Here is an 18,798-nt window from a genome sequence, read left to right as displayed (position 1 = left end):
CTGAACCAATCGAGAGCCATGCGTTTCCCATCATGCCCAGGGCCTTGAAGTTGGTGGAGAGTAACTGCAGCACCTGGCTCTAAAATCTCAGTCTCTTAATGTCGCGAAATTATCGTCGTCCACTTTTGCATGACGTCAGAGCAAGTCAGGATGAGCTTGGACACAAATCCTACCAGCATGCATTACGCATTGTTATGACTACTGTATTTCCATAATTAAAAGCACATACTTCAATCATTTATGAAGTCGTGCAAAATACTGCATTGTCAACAAGGTCCTGCAAATGTTTCACAATAAAATACCTTGTGTTGAAAACTGATGGAATTCCACTGACAGAAAAACTGTCTTTTTAAAGACTTTTTTAAAGTTATTTTTCACGTGCTTGCTACTGCTAGGAATACCTACACGAAGAAAGATCTCCTTGCACAGGAGGACTAAAGCCGTGATTAAACACCCCATACCAACTGAGCTAAAGAAGCTCTTCTGTGGGTGTCGAGCCGGGGCAAAGATAAAGGCTAAGAGGTGGAGGTAGACTTTTTTACCATCGATTCTCATGTGAAACGCCAACTGCCTGACCAACAAAAGTGATGAGCTCAGGGCTCTTGTGGAGAGCCAGAGAGAATACAGGGAATGTAGTCTTACGTGCTTCATAGAGACATGGCTATGTGGCAGCATCCCCAATTCCTGTGTTTATTTACCCGGCTTCACAGAGATATGACAGCGATTGGGAAAAGAAAAGGTGGGGGACTAATTTTATTTGTAAACAACAAATGGTGTAACCTGGAACATATTACAGTGAAGGACAAGATCTGTTATCAGGACATTGAGATGCTGGCAGTGGGTCTTAGACCATACTACCTCCCAAAGTAACACTCGCACATTGTCGCCATTGTTTACATTCACCCAAGAGCCTCGGCAGCAGTTTCGTGTGACGTCATTCACATGACTGTCACGAGAATAGACTCAGCACCCTGATGCATTCATCATGATATTGGGAGATTTCAATCATGTCACTCTAAGCACCCATCTCACTGGATTCACACAGTCAACACGACAAAATATCCTTGGGCGAGACCGTAAATTGCAAATTACCATATTGCTTCTTCTGGCTGTTCCATCAGCGTGGCAGTGCGTGTGAATGGTTAAAAAAAAGGGAGTAGCAGGTGACACCTTGTACAGTAGCCTCACTTGGCAGTGTGTGTGTGTGCGTGCGTGTGTGAATTTGTGAATGTGACTTGTAGTGTGAAAGCACTTTGTGTGGTCAAAAATGACTAGAAAAGTGCAATACAAATGTGATTCCATTAATTATTCACATCACTGAATGATAGAAATGACATTTGGCACATAAATTATATACACAATGCATTATGTAACACACTGGTAGGCTGCATATTAGGTGACTCATTTTAACTTAGCCTCATATATTAGAGCATTATTTACTCAACAAAGAAACACAGTTTTAATCCCACAAGTAATTGTGACGTTTGAGTAATATTCTCACATTCTTACTCTCAAATCAATTTAACAATTTTACAGTATGGTTGCTACTACAGAACTACTTTAGCAATACTATCACCACACTTACAACTACTACATCAACACTTCCAGACTCTAACTCTCTCTATCTGTGTGCGCAGTGGAGGGACCTTTCCAGATGACGATGGCTCTCATCAGCAGGTGAAAAACTCGCTGTTTGTGGGTGAAAGTGAAAATCATGGAATGCCTCTCCCTGACAACAGGATCTGGGGCCTCGGAGGCTCTGACCTTACTGGCAGAACTCTGCCACGTGGAATGTAAGTGCCAGTTGCATGATCTGAATCCCCAAAGATGCCTTTTAGCCTGCCTAGCCTAGCTTAGCTTAGCAGGTAGAGCTAAAGTTACCACAAATCCTGTAACATCTGTTTTCACACTTTTATTTCCCATGAAATACAATCCACAAAGGTTGTATACATACAATAATTTCCCAACCCCAAAACAGTTTGTAGCCTAATGAAAGCTACATTTTAGCCTGTATAGCTTAGCTTAGCTTAGCAGATAGAGCTAATGTTTAGCTTAGCAGATAGAGAAATTCCTGTAACATCTTTTTTTTTTTTTACACATATTGCTTTCCCATTACATAGATCCAACGGAGGTTTAATATATATTTAGTAATAAAATGTGCTGAAAATCCAAGCAAACTTCTGCATGTGGTTGCTGCATGGGTTGCTGTTTAAATGGCTTTAAAATGGGCATTTTCTATTTTCTTCATGGGTGGGTATCTGCACAGCACACTGAATGACATCACAATCGAGAATTGCTGCTGATTTGTTGGTTGTAATGTGAATCCTGGACAAACAAGTTGATCCAGGGACAACACTTACTTGTCACTTTCTTGCTTGTCTACAAATATGAACATATGAACCCTCAAGGACCCTCAGGACATCAGGGGCCAGCCTACTGAGAGTCCCAAGAGTCAGAACTAAACATGGTGAAGCAGCATTTTGTTCTTATGCAGCACAAACCTGGAATAACCTCCCAGATGAGGTTTGTTCCCTCCTCCCAAAGGACAGTGAGCTCAATGATGAGGACCCTTTTGCAGCTGTGAACCACATCGCAACATCTGGTCTGAATGTTGTCTGTGTAATCTCAGATGGAAAGACTGGGTGCTTGCCGAGGTCGATGCACATTTCTCATTCTTTTCCAGGTATGAGCAGAGATGTTGATTTTCCTGCATTTTACCTCTGCTGGTTCTTTCCTGGTTTGACAAAAGGGATGAGCAGCCAGTTGTGACACAAGGAATTATTTACTTCCACTCTGTATTTCTCGAGCAGGTCCGCTAGTTTCCACAGCACCAGGTTATGCCACCATGTGAAGCGACCTTGTGCCTGGCCACCTTGCACCCCAACAGAATATGCTGGAGGGCCTGTGTTGGCTATACTGTATAGAGGGCACTTCTCCTCGCTTCCAAACTACTGAGAGAGGTTGTGGGGACAGGGAAGGGTGTAGTACGCTGCCCTTATCAGAAAGCTGAGACATGCTTTTGGAGTTCACCAGATTTCTGCCCAGCTTATGACTCTGCTTGTGGTGTCTTCCCATCTTTTCCATGCTCCTTGTCTTCCTGGGACACTGCCTTGATGTGGTAGTGCTCCTAATCCACCCGTGTGACTTCCTCCAAGACCATGATCTTCCTCTGCTCCCCTGTGGCTTTGAACCTGAACTGGACTGGTTCTCGCTAGCCCAGTCCTGCCCAGCTGTCTTGGACTCTCTCTAGAACCTCTTTATGCTGCAACCTGCTGATGGCTTGATCCACTTCTACAAACGAACATGTGCCCTCCACTAATGCCCCGTGCAAACGTCCACCTCCACTGTCTTTATCAAGTGGTCCCTGGATACCCTTAGCTCAATTGCAAGTTAATTACATATATCTATTGATTTAGAAACATTAAAATATGTAAAGTTTGTTTAAACTTTTGTTTGCATACGCACTAGTGTTCGGGTTATGGTCAGGTTTTTGGAGTGCCCTCGAATGTGTTTGCTCCTGTAAATGTCACCTCCTTGTGTCGGAGACCTGACCCTTTCCTGGTTCATAAGGACCTAGATATGCTAGCTGAAATACTCTAACAAAAACCTGGATACTGTAGTAGTAAACACTTCATCCATATTTCTGATAATTGTTTGTCATTTTTGCAGCGGCAACCTAAACATGAGTAAAAATATGAGGAATGACATAATGATGTCATGATGGCAAGTGAGCTTTGTATCAACAAAAGTAGTGGAGGCTCTCTGAGGCCCCTCTCAACTCTAAAAAGTACAAAATGGTTCAGTCCGTCCCTGACACAGCCACTCTCACTTATGCTGCTGTCGCAACAATGTTTACTATTATGTCTTCCCCAAGAAAAAGCAAATTGGGGTTCCAAAAATAAAACAGAAAGGAAAGGGAAACAAAGCAAACTGCCTTAATAAAATAAAAAATTAACACGGTGCATGAGAGACACATGGATCAGGAGAGGAAAGGCAGAAGGCCCTTTGCTCTTGAATAAGGCACAGTATTTGGTGCTAGGCCTCTGGCAAGGGTTTACTTCAAATCAATTCAGTGGGGCTTTATTGGCATGAGAAACATGTTTAAATTGCAAAAGCAAATATGAAATAAAAACAAAAACTACATGTACAGTATGTAAAGATTTAATGGAATTTGGTTTATATACACATCGCTGTTGGTTAGGTAACACCATTGACACATCCACCAAATGAGGGAAAACATACCTCAAGGCCCTTTGCACACATGGCCTACAGCCATGATGATTACTGTCAGACATGAAGGACCCGTATGTAGGTGAGACTAAGTGGTGTCAGTGGTAGTAACCACCACCATGGTGTGTTAATAAAATACAGAAGTCACAGATCTTCCCTTCACCAGTTTAATGGCAGGTTATTAGAGTGAGTGAGCTGTGTAGTAGTTGTTTCATTCCCACACACAGGTAGTCAAAAGGCAAAGAAAACACTCAGTAAACAGGTAAACTCAGTCTTCTACAACTTATTCCTGTTTCATTTCTGGCATTTAGCAATGTAGCATTCTTGCTTGCTAATTACTTACTGCCACACAATGAGTGCATGAAGCAGACTCTGTCAACTAAGCACATCACATGAAAACACGTGGTTCAGGTAAATAATAACAGAATTTGATGGGACTTGAAACCATGCTACTTGTGTTGAAGCATAGAACTTACATTCCTCAAATTCAAAGCTAGCTTAGCTAGTGACTGCTGTGAATAGGGCAGCTGACAACAAGGGACCATGTGACTGCTTGGAAAGACAGCTGGCAGGAGGGAAAGACCCCAAAGGTGCTGACATGGGCTACCAACCCAGGGCGGCAGTGGTGAGGTGTAGTAGCCTTTCTACAATAACAATAAGCTACAGCCAAAATAGGAAAAATACCCCAAGAGTCAGCGAGGGCAGGGGTGGAAGATGACTCACAGGTGGATTTCACGGCAAAAGACATCGGAACGGACAAGACTATGCATCGGATACGTGACTCAGTGAGGGATAGGGGCACAGACCTATCTGCTAGGGTTAAAACTAGTAGCATTCAGGTGGGTGAGATGCTTCAGGCTTGTCCTTGTGGCTGGCAGGAAGTAACATCAGTCAGAGGCCTTAAAACTCATCAAGGAAGGAAGAGATGTTTAGCAGAGGAAGGGCAGAGTGGCCACATCGATCAGTACTTTTTAAGCAGTCAGTCGAGTCAGTCGGGTGATGTCCAGCGGCAGGTAGAAAACCACAGTTCGCAGGATATCAGTAACACTGCGCCTGAGGAGGAGGAGGTAGTGAGAGGGGAAGCAGTTGACACTGCGGTCAGCAGGCCAGCCAAAGAGAGAACCATGGAGCAGAAGGCTAGAGTTAGATGGCCAAGGGCAAATGATAGTAAAGAGTGGGAGATGGTTAACAGTGACTTGTTGGTAATCTTAAGTGGGCTTAGAGGAAATGTGGTCGAGACATCTGAAAAGATGGGAGATGTGATTTACTCATATGGTGCAGAGAGATTCGGGGTGCATGACAGAAAGAGGGGAAAGAGAGTACAGGTAGGCAAGTCTAGTAGGCAAAGAGAAATAGAGAAGTTAGTTAAGAAAAGGAGACAGTTAAGAAAACAGTGGAAAAAGTGACAGACGAAGAGAGGGGGGGAATTAGTGTTTTGCAAGAGGAGTTGAGAGACAGGATATCAGCACTTAGAAGGGAGGGCAGGGGGTGTCCTCATCCTTAAGGAGGAGTCCTCAGATCTTAGCCAGTTTCGGATGATCTCTCTCCTGAATGTAGAGCAGAAGATTTTCTTTAGTGTAGTAGCGCAGAGATTAGCAAGGTACTTAGAAAGAAATGGGTTAATAGGCTCGACGGTGCAGAAGGCGGGGATACCAGGTTTTTTAGGGTGCTTAGAGCATATTAGCATGATCTGGCACCAGATTCAAGCAGCCAAGAGGGAGAAAAGAGACCTGCATGTAGTATTTTTGGATCTGGCTAATGCGTTTGGTTCAGTGCCACATAGCCTTATTTGGAGTGTTTTTGAGTATTTTAGGGAGCTAGGAATAGTTGTCAACTTAGTGAAAGCATATTTTCAGGACATTAGATAATGTATAAGTACGGCAGACTTCACAACAGACTGGCAGAGGGTTGTACGTGGTTCCACCAATTAGGGCTTACACGGATGACATGACACTAGTTACTAGAACGGTGCCATGTACAAGGAGGCTAGGTAAATAAGAACCTCAAGTGGGCCAGCATGTAAATCAAGCCAAGTAAGTCTAGAAGAATCTCATTATGTAGAGGGAAATTAAAGGAGAGGAAATTTATCATAGAAGATGAGGAAATTCCAACAATTATGGAAAAGTCAGTGAAGAGCCTAGGTAGGTGGTACAATGTGGATTTGAATGACGTTGAGCAGGTTGCGCAATTTAGAAAAGACGTCACTGAAGGTCTGGATACAATAGATGAGTAAGGGCTCCCAGGAGAGTTGAAGTTGTGGTGTTTGCAGTTTGGGTTATTTCCCAGGTTAATGTGGCCACTGTCAATCTATTAGTCCCAGTATCTGTTGTGGAGAAAATGGAAAGGCTGGTTAGCTCATACATTAGGAAGTGGTTAGGCGCTCTCAGGTGTCTAAGTAGTGTGGCATTGTATGGGAAAGGGATACTTCAGCTGCCAGTATCTAGCTTAACAGAGGAGTTTAAGTGCACCAAGGTTAGGGCAGAGCTGTTGTTAGCTGGGAGTAAGGATGTAATAGTTAGGAGTGTGGTTCCAAATCCATTCAAGGGGAGAAACTGGAACCCAAGAGTGGCAGTTCAGGATGCAGAGGCTGCTCTTAGGCATGCAGAGATAGTAGGTAATGTTCAGTTTGGCCGGGGGAAGCTTGGGGCTTGGGCCAGGCAAACCGGTGTGGAATACAGTAGGCCCCAAAGATAGAAGAAAACTGGTAGTGAAACGGGAACGTAGGCAGGAGGAGACTGTAAGGGGTGCTAAGGCAGTGGCTCAGGCTAAGCAGGGTCAGTGGTTGCATTGGGAAAGTGTAGAGAGAAGGAAGCTTAGCTGGAGGGACCTGTGGAGTATGGAGGAGAGCCGCATTAGATTTCTGATAGGGGCTACATATGATGTGTTGCCAGCCCTCCAGAACTTGAAGCTCTGGGTAAATGGCAACCCATCATGCCCTTTGTGTTCAGGTACTGCAACTTTAAGACATATTTTGTCAAGCTGCAAAATTATAGTTTATCACAGGGCTGGTATAGGTGGCGACATAATCAGGTGCAGGTATTGTGGGAAGAAGAAGACGTGAATTCAGGAGATTTTAAAAAAGAGAGTCTAGATATCCAGTTTGTACATGAGGGGGAGAAACATAGAGGCAGTAAGTTAGAGAGGAGGCAGGGGTGCTCGTAATTCCCCAGGAAATAGTCTGTACTAATTTGAGGCCTGACATAGTGCTGTGGTCATTGAATCAACGGATCGTTTATTTCATTGAGCTTACAGTCCCTTTGGAAGCTTCAGTGGAAGAAGCCTATGAAAGGAAGAAACTGAGGTACACAGACTTACAGGCAGAAGCCGAGCAGACAGGATGGAAAGCTAGGGTTCTGTCTGTAAGTCTGTGTACCTCTGTTGGAGTCTCGTGTGAGACCATGCTGCCATCCAAGTAAGTGTGTTTGTTGATCCAATTCACCCTTATTTCCCTTAGCCTGAGTCTTGTATGTGAGTTGTAGTATATTGGCAATTGTGATGCATGTGCTAGGAAAGGAAGCATCAGCACAGTCACTACCTGGAGTCTGCATAAATAGAGTCTGGGTCTGTTGAAGGTGGCAGGGCGGTTTGGGCTGTATAGGAGCAGTGAGAGCTGGCACTAGGGGAGTGGCTTTGGGACACCAGAGTTCACTGCCTAGCCTCCTGGAGGTGTTTTGGGACCAAATACGTGAAACACTGACGAAAGGAGGTTCACCTGATGACCCCAAAGATGTGTTAGTCTTCACTGCTCTCTGACCTTTATATTTAAGCCATAATAGCTGATTGGTGACCCTAGTTTCTTTAGTGTGTATATTACTGGAGCACAAGTTTCTTTTGCTCAGTTGAAATCCCCATCCATGTGACAGAGCTTTCGGCCCGATCCAGCGGGGGTGATTTTTAGTCCGATCAGACCTGCACCCTGGCTCTGGTTCCTCTTTCCTCTTTTTTTTAAATCTTTTTCTATTACTGCTCTCTGGCATTCATATTTAAGTAATAATTGCTGATCGGTGACCCTAGGATCTTCATAGAGTGCTTATCCTTTTCTGTAGCACGTTTCTTGTGTTTTAGTTGAATTGCATTGCACTAGATCATCATGATGCTACTTCTCCATTTGCTACAAAACCCGAGTGTAAATTGCTGATGGGTTGATGTGCGTGTGTGGATCTGTGTTTCCCTGCAGAGATTTTCCTATCCGGGGCATGCAGATCTATGATGGTCCCATCAACATGCAGAATTGTACATTTCGGAAATATACAGCGCTGGATGGAAGGCACACCAGTGCCTTTGGCTTCAGGCTCAACAACTCATGGCAGAGTTGCCCCAACAATAACGTCACTGACATCACCTTTGACCAAGTACCTGTAAGTCCATTTCTGTGTGAAATACATAAAACATCTGGACTGAGACTGAGACACTGGCGGAACGCAGATGATTTGCTTGAAAATTAAATGAAAATTGAAAAGGTCTAACATCAGAGAAGCAAGTTTGAAATGGGCTCCAGTCCCAGTTCAGTTAAGGATTAGATGAGATACCTTGTTATGTAAGGTACTCTGTGAAGTTATCAACCCTGAGAGGCTGCAAATATTAAGAAGAGTGGGTCACTGTTTTGTTCGTATCATGCATGTGCATGAGCACACAGGAATCGCAACACATTCCTGCCACCAATTTCATTATGTTCTACTTATCAACAGTTGGTGGCAGTACATGTAAAGAAATATAGTGCCAACAAAGGCAGGGAAGAAGACTGCAAGCTGAAAAATGTAGATGTGAAAAATGTAGGATTGAAAGTATTTTTTTTAAATTGGTTTTACAGCTGCTTTAAGACAGAGGAAATACATTCAACATTGACTCTGAGATACTTCGTTGACATGGATTCTCTGAATTTAAAAAATATGTTTTTGTTAGAAACAATGAATGTAAACATTACTTGCTTGTTCACAAGAAAACAGGGCACCTTTATATATTGAAGAGACAAAATGCGATATGTAACTCGAAATTTGTTTAATGTTAGTGGGTAAAACCTGAAAATATTCATCCAAAGCTTCAAGGTTTTCCTAACATTAAGATTTAAAAATTAGACTGTTGCAATAGCAGGGTTGCAAACTTTAGGTACTTACTAAAGTTAAATTTAAAGGGATGCTATGCTATTTTGCCACCAGGTCTGTGTCACCACAGTGTGGGGGGTGTAGATGAACAGCAGATGAACAGTCAGTAAGTTTCCATGCACAGTCAAGTGGAGCTACAGTTATAGCTTGATTAGGCCATTTAATTGGACTACTGTTAAACAAGCACTGGGGATTTATTGACAGAAGTATGGCCGACTCCACCACGAATGCTGGCTATTTGCCGCCTTTCAGCTAGCTGCCATAGATGAAATCACAACTGTTTATTTGGGGTACTTAACTTTGGGGTAGAAAACCACCGTGAACAAACAGCGCCCAGCAAACTGCCTTAACTGATTAGTTTTAAGCTACTTAAAAAGAGGCCCACCTAAAAAATCATAATCAGTCAAAGTATACGCAATATTTAGAATATTTTCACCGCTTTCCCTTGCTGTCAGACAGCCCTTACGGACAAGAATTGGAGCCATTTTATCAGGAAGACCAGACTCAACTGAGAAAAACGTTCTACTCATTTTACTCCACCAAGCGGCAGAGTTGCTGGTCTACCACTGCCTCGATCAGCTGTTGTGTAAGGTAAAGAGGAGCAAATTTTAAATTAAGTGTACACGTACATGATATTGATTTCTTTAAGTGGCTGAAATATGTTTTGCTGAGGCCCTGTCCACAGCAGTACGCAGCTTGTGCCAGTGCTGACTGTTTCCCCATCGCTATGTGTTACCCTTAAGTAAACCTGATCTGAACGCTAAGTTATGTGATAAGTAAGTAATGTGATTTTTATTATTTTTATTATATTGCAACCTGATATAGGTAAATGACAAGCCAGACCATTGATTTTGGTGCATTGTTACTTTTCGTGCAATGTCAAATAAAACAAAATTGTAAAAATTGCAAATTGATTGTAAAGTACAAATTATATAAATGAACTCAACTGTAATAAGATTAAGAAATATCAATATTTTCAATTTTTTCTTATTTCTTTTATCAAAGGGTTGTTATTTAGGTCATCAAATTAAAAAATAAATCAACCAAATAAAATGACTCTGCAGTAGACACAGGTTTTTATCGCCTCCAGCTCAAAACCAAAATTGATGGGAACGCAACACTCAGGTGAACACGGTAATTTCAGCTCTTAAATGAGATGCAGTGACGCGCCATCACTAATCATTGTTCGTGTCCTCTTAAGCAAATAAAACACAGATCCAAATACATCCACACCGAGTTTGAAAGGGGGACTTAATAAGTAAGAGATAAATAACGAGAAGAAACCACTGAAATGTTTTCAAATACCTCTGTCCATAATTCTGTTTACTTTTTACCTGTTCTCCTGCCTGTACGTGACATCGCACTGACCAAGACAACACACACACACACACACACACACACACACACACACACACACACGCCAGCTATGGTCCGACCCGCTCTCCAGCGGTAAATTCAGTGGCAGCTGGAATACAGACATGTAGCAGGTTTATCTGTGTTTAAAAAACAAGCATGCATCTGCTAATTGTGTCAGGAATGAGGTATGAGACTGCGGAGCTATGGATAACCAAATGGTTCATTCCAAGAGTGCGAATTCGCGAGCAGTCCAGTTTGTGCCAGAGTGTGCTCCAGCACTCAGTGAGTGTTTCTCAATGCAACCTTAACTTTTTGAAGACTCTCAGAATACTACATTTCACTCTGTCACTGAATGGTGAGTCTACAAAATTCTTTGTTAGCGATACTTCTTTAGCATACAGTCAGCATCATCTAGCACATGCAACACGAGCTGTATGCACCCACTGGTTATCAAAACTATGTGTGCAATGATAAATGATTGCACTATTGGGTTAGCTAACGCTGCTGCCATATTATTAATTTATTCATATTGTTTTATTGCTTTCCCATCGGCCACATACTCACTGGTGTTGATCTGTGTAACAATGGTAAAAGCAGGGTAACAAAACACTGCATGCTGCACATAGAACATTACGTTAGTTGAAAACTTGCCAGAATGACATTGCCACTTTTGGTATATTACATCTACAGTACTGAAAGAAGCATTGAAGGATTTCAGTTTGGCGTGGTAAATTAATATCAATTGACCTGACTTTGAGTTTTTGATTGGCTTTATCCATATTTTGTGGTATGGATTGGGGATAACCACGCCCAAATTAGCCCAGCCTCAGGAAACTATGAAAAAGCTAAAATGACAATATTTCAAATTTGGATTGAGGCTAATGTCTGATTATTTTGATGTTTTTTTATGCACGTAAGACCCTAACTATTAAGAAAGGTTTTGGTGATTTGGGTTCCCAGAGGCTTTAAATAAAAGATCTGAGCACCTCCATTACTGGATGTTAACAGTAGTTTGTCGGAATATTAAATGGGTTCTTTCAGTCACACACACACAGTTCATGCAGCATAGTGTGTGCACTGTTAAACTCTCAATAATTCCCTGTCTGACTTTCAAAATCTGAAATTTTGTCATCTCTAGTGTAAAGTGTTTGAAAAATTTGTCCAGTTGTTTTTGAAGTCTTTACTATGTTTCTCAAAAGAGGGTGAAGATCTTCAAGGGTTAGTTGAGGCATTCTGAGTTGTACAGATCACCCAGCTTAGTATAATCTCAATGAATTAAATACATATTGTAACAGGGAGATTGGATGTTTTTAGTTGTTTCAGAAGCATTTTAACCTCAATGAAAGTAACAAGATAAGAGAGACAGTGCATTTGGAAGTTTTAGATATGATCAGGGCATAAAATACCCGCTATGCACAACCACAATTGTATGCCTTTCACTCCTTCTTCTGTAGATCGCATCCCGAGTGTTTTTTGGGGAACCTGGTCCCTGGTTTAATGAGATGCAGATGGACGGAGACAAGACAACAATCTTTCATGATATTGACGGCTCAGTCAGCGAGTATCCTGGAGCATTCCTCGTTAAAGAGGACAACTGGCTGCTCCGTCACCCCGACTGCATTGATGTGCCTGACTGGAAGGCAGCTATCTGTAGCGGCCACTACGCACAGGTGGGTCATTTATCCTCACAAATCAGTTTTCACAAACACTAATTTATTTGTGTTACACCACCTAAGAAAAACCACATTAGTTTGGGTGTATGCTATACCGAGAGTATTCTCGCCACTTTGGCTTTCCTTCAGACACTTTATTTTGATGGGCAAGTCATAACTGTTTTTTTCAATGGAGTCTGGCTTTGAAGAGAGCAATATAACGGCTTTATTTCCTGTTGAAAATCACTGTCATACATACAATGACTATTGATAATACCTCATACAACCCCATTTAAAAAAAACAAACCCTCCTATCCTTTTAATATTACCTGTTCTGTTTGAAATGAAAGAAAAAAAACAGTCAAACAAACAAATTAATCATTATCAATCTAATCCTGCAGCTGACCTCGCTCTGCTTCTTTTAGCTCTGCTGATGAAAGCTATGAAAATGGCAGCACATGTAGATGCAGCAGCCAGTAGTTCCTCAAATCCTTGCTACTTTTTTGCTATATTTTTCTATTTTTTCGACACCATGGCCCTCTCAGCTGGAGCACGACTTTTCTAAGATAGAAATGCACTTATCAATACCGGGAAAAGTTGTGTGGGGTTTGGAATGAATGCAGCAGACCGCGAGAGGATCTCCACCAACAGTATACGCCGAGAGGCTGGTCAGACCAAATGGGAGAAACAAAACTGAAAGCGCCAGGCAAAGAGAGGGAGGAGAACCAGCATCAGGGCGAGGCTGACCCGACTTGGACCGAGAGGTGTTCCTCTATCAAGCCTTCTTCTGGCCGATGTCCAGTCACAGTAGATTGTAGTGGATGAGATGCGATTGAGGCTCACTCAGCGGCGGGTGATTGGGGTACACACTGCGCGTGTCTCTGCAGAGACGTGGTTGGCCCCTGGCATCCTTGGCGGACCTTGTTGAGAGCCATAAGGACACAAGACTCTGATGCAAATTCAAAAAATGCACTGCAGGAATTGAATGATGCCATCATCAGCAACATGCCCAAGCAACAGGATGGAATTTTCATAGTAGCTGCTGTTTTAAATCAACTCATCAACCTAAGCAGGATTAAGGACAAATGTAGTTTCGTTTTCTAAACTTTGTGCGCTGAGCTGCTCTTTCACTAGGCTGAACCTAGTCCTCTCTCTCTCTATCCCTCTCTCTCTCTCAGTGGCTCCTCTATGGCATTAAAGCCCATCATTGGTCTTTGTATGTGTCCCTGCTCACTAGAAGGCTACTGAAACAAGAATCTCATCTGATGTTGTTGTTTTAGCTTTTTGACCACACAGACTGAGATTAGCTATTATTTCACGAGGTCCCTATACAGCTTTTGTCAGTTGTTGTTACAATATGGTTGGTACAATACGAGTCCCCTCATCCTGTGCTACTCCTTGGCTACCTGCTGCTCCAGCAACAGAAACGGCATTCCGTCTCCCTGTCATCCTCCCAACATGAACTGCACTGAGCGGGTTGTCTCCTCCTTCCCCTCATCGGCGACTGGTGAGGAGAAAAGTTGAGCTGCTCCCATGACGACAGGCTGCCGTCGGTTCTCTCGCAGAATGTTAAAAGTGTCATGCAGTTAAAAGTACAGCCATGCCTTATTTTCCCTCACCAAAAACTCCTCACAATCTCAAAACTCTATAACGTGCTTAACATGGCGAGTTTTGTTTTTAATGTCTGAGTCTTTGCAAGCAATTTTACAACACTAACAAACTTTGGGAAGTTCTTTTACAGTCAGTTCAAACAACTTTCTATTTTCAAAAGAAATAGTCTGACATCTTGCATGTAACGTTTCACACTAGATAGCACTGGAGAAACAATAAAACAGTTGGTGTGGTGCTAGCTAGACTTCAACTGTAGCATTAGCTCTGTTCGCTAAGCCCACTTTGTTATCTACTCTCAAACACCAGTTTACTATATATAAATATAAACCGTGTTTATCGTCGCATTTCCTCCTTGAAGTAAGATTTATAGAAGTGGAACCTCCATATTGTTACACCATCCAGACAACAACAGCATAAATGGTGTAGGTAACTTGTTCATTAACTTCACCAACAGGACTGAGCAGTACATACAAGCCATAGCAACACTAGGCGCAGGCACACATCTCCAATGAACAAGGGCCAACCACAACGATACCCTTCTTTATCTGTCCTATTTGGGTCACACAAAGATGATACTGCCACCTACTGGCAAGTACAGCAACATCATACATCATAAATGCTTGTAAATTAACAAACAGAATTTAAATAAAAAGAAATAGACACATATTTCAAAAGATAAATATGTTTTTACAGGTCCCACACACAATATTTGTACACAGCGCTGTGCTGTGCAACTCACTTAAGGCACGTCCCCCGTTAACTGGAACATTCAAACACAGCCAGTAGCATTCATCTACTACCTCTGCTAGTGGGTGCCATTGAACCAACAATTTAAACGTGAACATCAAATTATAGCAATTATAGCAAGTGGGTCACATACTATGCCAAAAAAAGGCCCTTGAACTGAACTGAATTAAAACCTCCAGTATTCAAAGTCAGGGTGATCAATGCATTACCATTTCTGTTGTAATAAATGTTTTGCTACATTGTGTCTGACCCTGATTTTTGCACAGATCAACTGTCTCACGTACTTCTTTCACAATATTGTGACAGTTCTAAGAAATATGACAACAAAATTTTTTAAAGTAGTTACCAACTGTAGTTTTAATGATGTTGGTAGCTATTGGGGAAAATTTGAAATGGTAGAAGAAATCTTGAACAAGAGTTAGATTACTTATTAATTGTGCATTTTTCACAAGTATGGTTTTTCTAAAATTCCATGTATTGACATGTTTTTAAACCAGCGTGTTATATCAATTGTATCTGTTTGTCGTACAAAAATTGACTCAGGACATGTTTCTCTTAGCCTAGCACAATGGTCAGAATGAGAAACTGCGAACATAGCCCTTTCAAAGTCCCTTTCAACAACTTGAAATTTGTGTTCTTTAAAAGTTGTCTCTTACTTTGCTGAACAGAGGTAAATGTAGCCAAAGACACAATTGGGACATAATCTTAAATTCTAGAGGGTAGCATAACAGTGGCACTAGTAGAGAACTGTCCAAGTAAAGTCAGTTGTAATGTCAACAATATTTATCTGCCACAAAAAGCTAGTGGTCATACCAGACCAAGTGCTGTACACCACTTTAGTGGTAGAATATGACCTTACCCAGTTCATTAGTGTTATGAATCCATCCAATCCAGCATTTTATTACTACTGTACATGTTTGTGTTTTTTCCTCTTTTAAATGTTTTTAAGGTCAAAATTCTGTTGAAGTCTAAATGGCTGAATTGATGAAACACCTACACCGGGGATGCTGAACAAAGGGTGCTTGGCCCACAGGCAAAATAGGAAGAAATATCTATAGTACTGGTGATATTGAAAATTATGCACACTTTTTAATAAAAGAATAAAACTTGGTACTCTTGTACAGTTTGAGACATGGAGCCATCGCAGAAATGCCTCATAGTGGCCATGGCGACCATTTTACTTTTTGCCACAACCAAATAATGTGCATCGTACCTCCTGAACCAAACATGGTAACACAGAATAAGTGATGTTAACCCCAATGTTTCAGTGGTCAAGGATTACAGTGGTAAATGAAATGTACTTGTATAGCACTTTCCAAGTCTTTTTGACCACCACTTTTTGACCAGCGCTTTCACACTACATGTCACATTCACCCATTCAAACACACATTTACACACTAGCTACCTGACATGGTGCCACCTGCTACAAGTAAATAGTTAAATACTGAATTCAGTGGCACGAAAAGGAAATCACAGTATCTGAGAACCTAGGCTAGATTTATAATATCATGTCTGTTATATACATGTTGTGTTGAGTTTTAATAGCTTTTTACCAAGTTTCAAGCTTTTATGAAAAAGTGTGCATAATGCCTAAATTTGGCACATACTGGCCTAATAATTTTTTTGTTCAAATATTACAATTGGCCTTCTAACTCTATGATCTGTTTTCCTTAGATCTACATCCAGACACGGAACCCTGCCAACCTAAACATGCTCATAGTGAGGGATGACTACCCTGATCGGCCACTGACACTGGAGGGTGCTCTGGGGAAGAAGAAACACTACCAGCAGTTCCAGCCGGTGATCACGCTGGCCAAAGGCTACACCATCCACTGGGACCAGGCAGCGCCTGCTGAGGTCACCATCTGGCTCATCAACTTCAACAAGTCAGTGAACTCATGACCCATGTGTCAGTACACACTGCACACAATTATGACAAACACCACTTTCATGCAAATTTACAGCAAGTACTGTCTGATTTGGACAAGTAAGAATCATTCAGTTTATCATGGACAGCACATATAAACATTAGTCAAATTGATCATTTACATTTGCACATTATAGAATAGGCAAATTCAAGCTCATATAAAAATCATGACTACACAACAAGAAAGCACAAAGACATCAAAACAAATACTAAAAGAGCATAACCCACACAAAAAAAGACAGAAGACAAAAAAAAAAGAAGACAAAAAGTAGAGCATGCACACAAAACAATATTAAAAACCACATATGGCTGTATGGATGAACAGACAGAGAATATTATTAGATATTATACTGGTACTGTTATTTGTCAAATTGTGTAAACAAGTGTGTAATATATGTATTCCAGCCATGTGATGCTTTGACTTACAGGGAAAATACATTTTCCTTCCTGGTATGATGTAGTTACTACTATCAACAGCTCTTGTGTGGCTGCTTGCACTCATTTACCTTTGAGTAGGAACCAGAAACCACTAAGAACTGTTGTCCTCCATCTCCATGACACTTAATTGTGTTAAGGAGTGAGAATATAACTACTCAGACCAAAAGGTAGTTTTTTGTTCTGGGGGGTTTATGGGCACATATAAGTCATACACACTAAATAATGCATAAATAAATGCAGGCTGGTGCTCATATCATCAGTCAAGGTATGCTCAAAATACTACAGCTTAGTTGTCTTTGGTTATACTTTGGGCATAAAAACCTTGTGTGCAAAAAAAAATAATCAAGTTTTTCCATGCAGGATCCTCATCTTTTGCTTATGTGCACAAATGTAGGTACCTAAGTACCAAGTCCATTCTGTCTCTGTCCACAATACCCTGTCCACTCAGTCTCTCTGTCCCACCATAACCTGTCCACACAGTCTCTCTGTCCCATTATAACTAGCCCACTGTCTGTGGAGCAACTGCAGCTCAGAGGTAGAGTGGGCCGTCCTCTAATTGAAAGATCAGCTGTTCGACCCCCGGCTTCTCCGGGCAGCATGTTGAAGTATTCTTGGGCAAGATAGTGAAGCCCAAATTGCTCCCGATGCCGCGTCATCGGAGTGTAAGTGCATGTGAATGATTACTGAGTAGCAGGTGGCACCTTGTACAGTAGCCTTGGCCACCAGTCTGTGAATTTGTGTGTGAATGGGTTAATGTGACAATGTAGTGTGAAAGCGCTTTGGTCAATGAGACTAGAAAAGTGCTATACAAATGCAGTCCATTTACCATTTACCATCTGTCTGTCCCACTATCACTATCCACTCAGTGTCTCTGTTCCACTATAACCAGTCCACTAAGTCCTTTTTGTCTCTCAGAGTTTTCCAACATGCTAAACTGAACGCAGTCACATCAGGGAATATCGTCACAAACAGCAGAAAGTCCTCACATACCTCAGTGAAGGTTAAAGTTCCTCAATAAAAGTAAAAGTAACTTCTACTTGGATGAATATGAGCACTTTAGCTTGTTAGCCTGAGTCAGCCTAACACAGTCTGCACCTGGGTCACAAAAATCAAAGTTGTGTTTGATTTAGGACACAAATTCTTAAGCAGACCACAGTAGATCCTTCACAGTTTTTTTTAAAATATCAAAAGTAGTGCTAATTTACAAAGTTCATTCATTGTTCGTCACCACTTGTCCTCAAAACGGGTCACGGAGGGTTGGAGCCTATCCCAGCTGTCATTGGGCGGGAGGTGGGGTATACTCAGGACAGGTCACCAGATTATCGCAGGACTGACACAGACAGACAGACAACCTTTCACGCTCACATTCAAACCTACGGCCAAATTAAAGTCACCAATTAACCCGACTTGCATATCTTTGGAATGTGGGAGCAAGCCAGAGAACCCAGAGAGAACCCACGCAGGCACGGGGAGAACATGCATATCTGTACAGAAGCTAATTTCCCAATTTAAAAAATAAAGCCCTAAAAAAAAAAGAATAACAGAACATTTAGGCCAAAAAACCTTTGGGCAGATCATGGACACATTCTAATTCTTCACGATTTAAAATTATCATATCACACACCCCTATGTGTTATTATTTTTTATTTTTGGGGTTTATTTTTTTAGATTGGGAAATTACTTTGGTTGTACTGTTCAGTAACATGCACAATAGTCTTAAAATCCGAAATAAAAT

At 41.6% G+C, this 18,798-nt stretch overlaps 1 protein-coding gene across 5 annotated transcripts in view; it reads left to right on the top strand.

Moving 5' to 3' along the window:
• Positions 1-18,798, top strand: part of cemip (cell migration inducing hyaluronidase 1) — a 143,197-nt gene that overhangs the window by 100,129 nt on the left and 24,270 nt on the right. For all 5 annotated transcript variants that reach the window (XM_042484707.2, XM_088081197.1, XM_042484725.2 and 2 more), the window contains 4 exons: positions 1,638-1,793; positions 8,408-8,588; positions 12,143-12,358; positions 16,373-16,584. In XM_042484707.2, coding sequence (XP_042340641.1) covers positions 1,638-1,793; positions 8,408-8,588; positions 12,143-12,358; positions 16,373-16,584 — 765 coding nt within the window. The remainder of the gene's footprint in view (positions 1-1,637; positions 1,794-8,407; positions 8,589-12,142; positions 12,359-16,372; positions 16,585-18,798) is intronic.

The sequence above is a fragment of the Plectropomus leopardus genome, chromosome 1, assembly GCF_026936395.1.
Source record: "Plectropomus leopardus strain MGB_pleo_1.0 chromosome 1, ASM2693639v1, whole genome shotgun sequence".
Classification (NCBI taxonomy): Eukaryota; Metazoa; Chordata; class Actinopteri; order Perciformes; family Serranidae; genus Plectropomus; species Plectropomus leopardus.
Note: the sequence above shows the minus strand (reverse complement) of the source record. Positions and strands in the feature narration are given on the sequence as shown.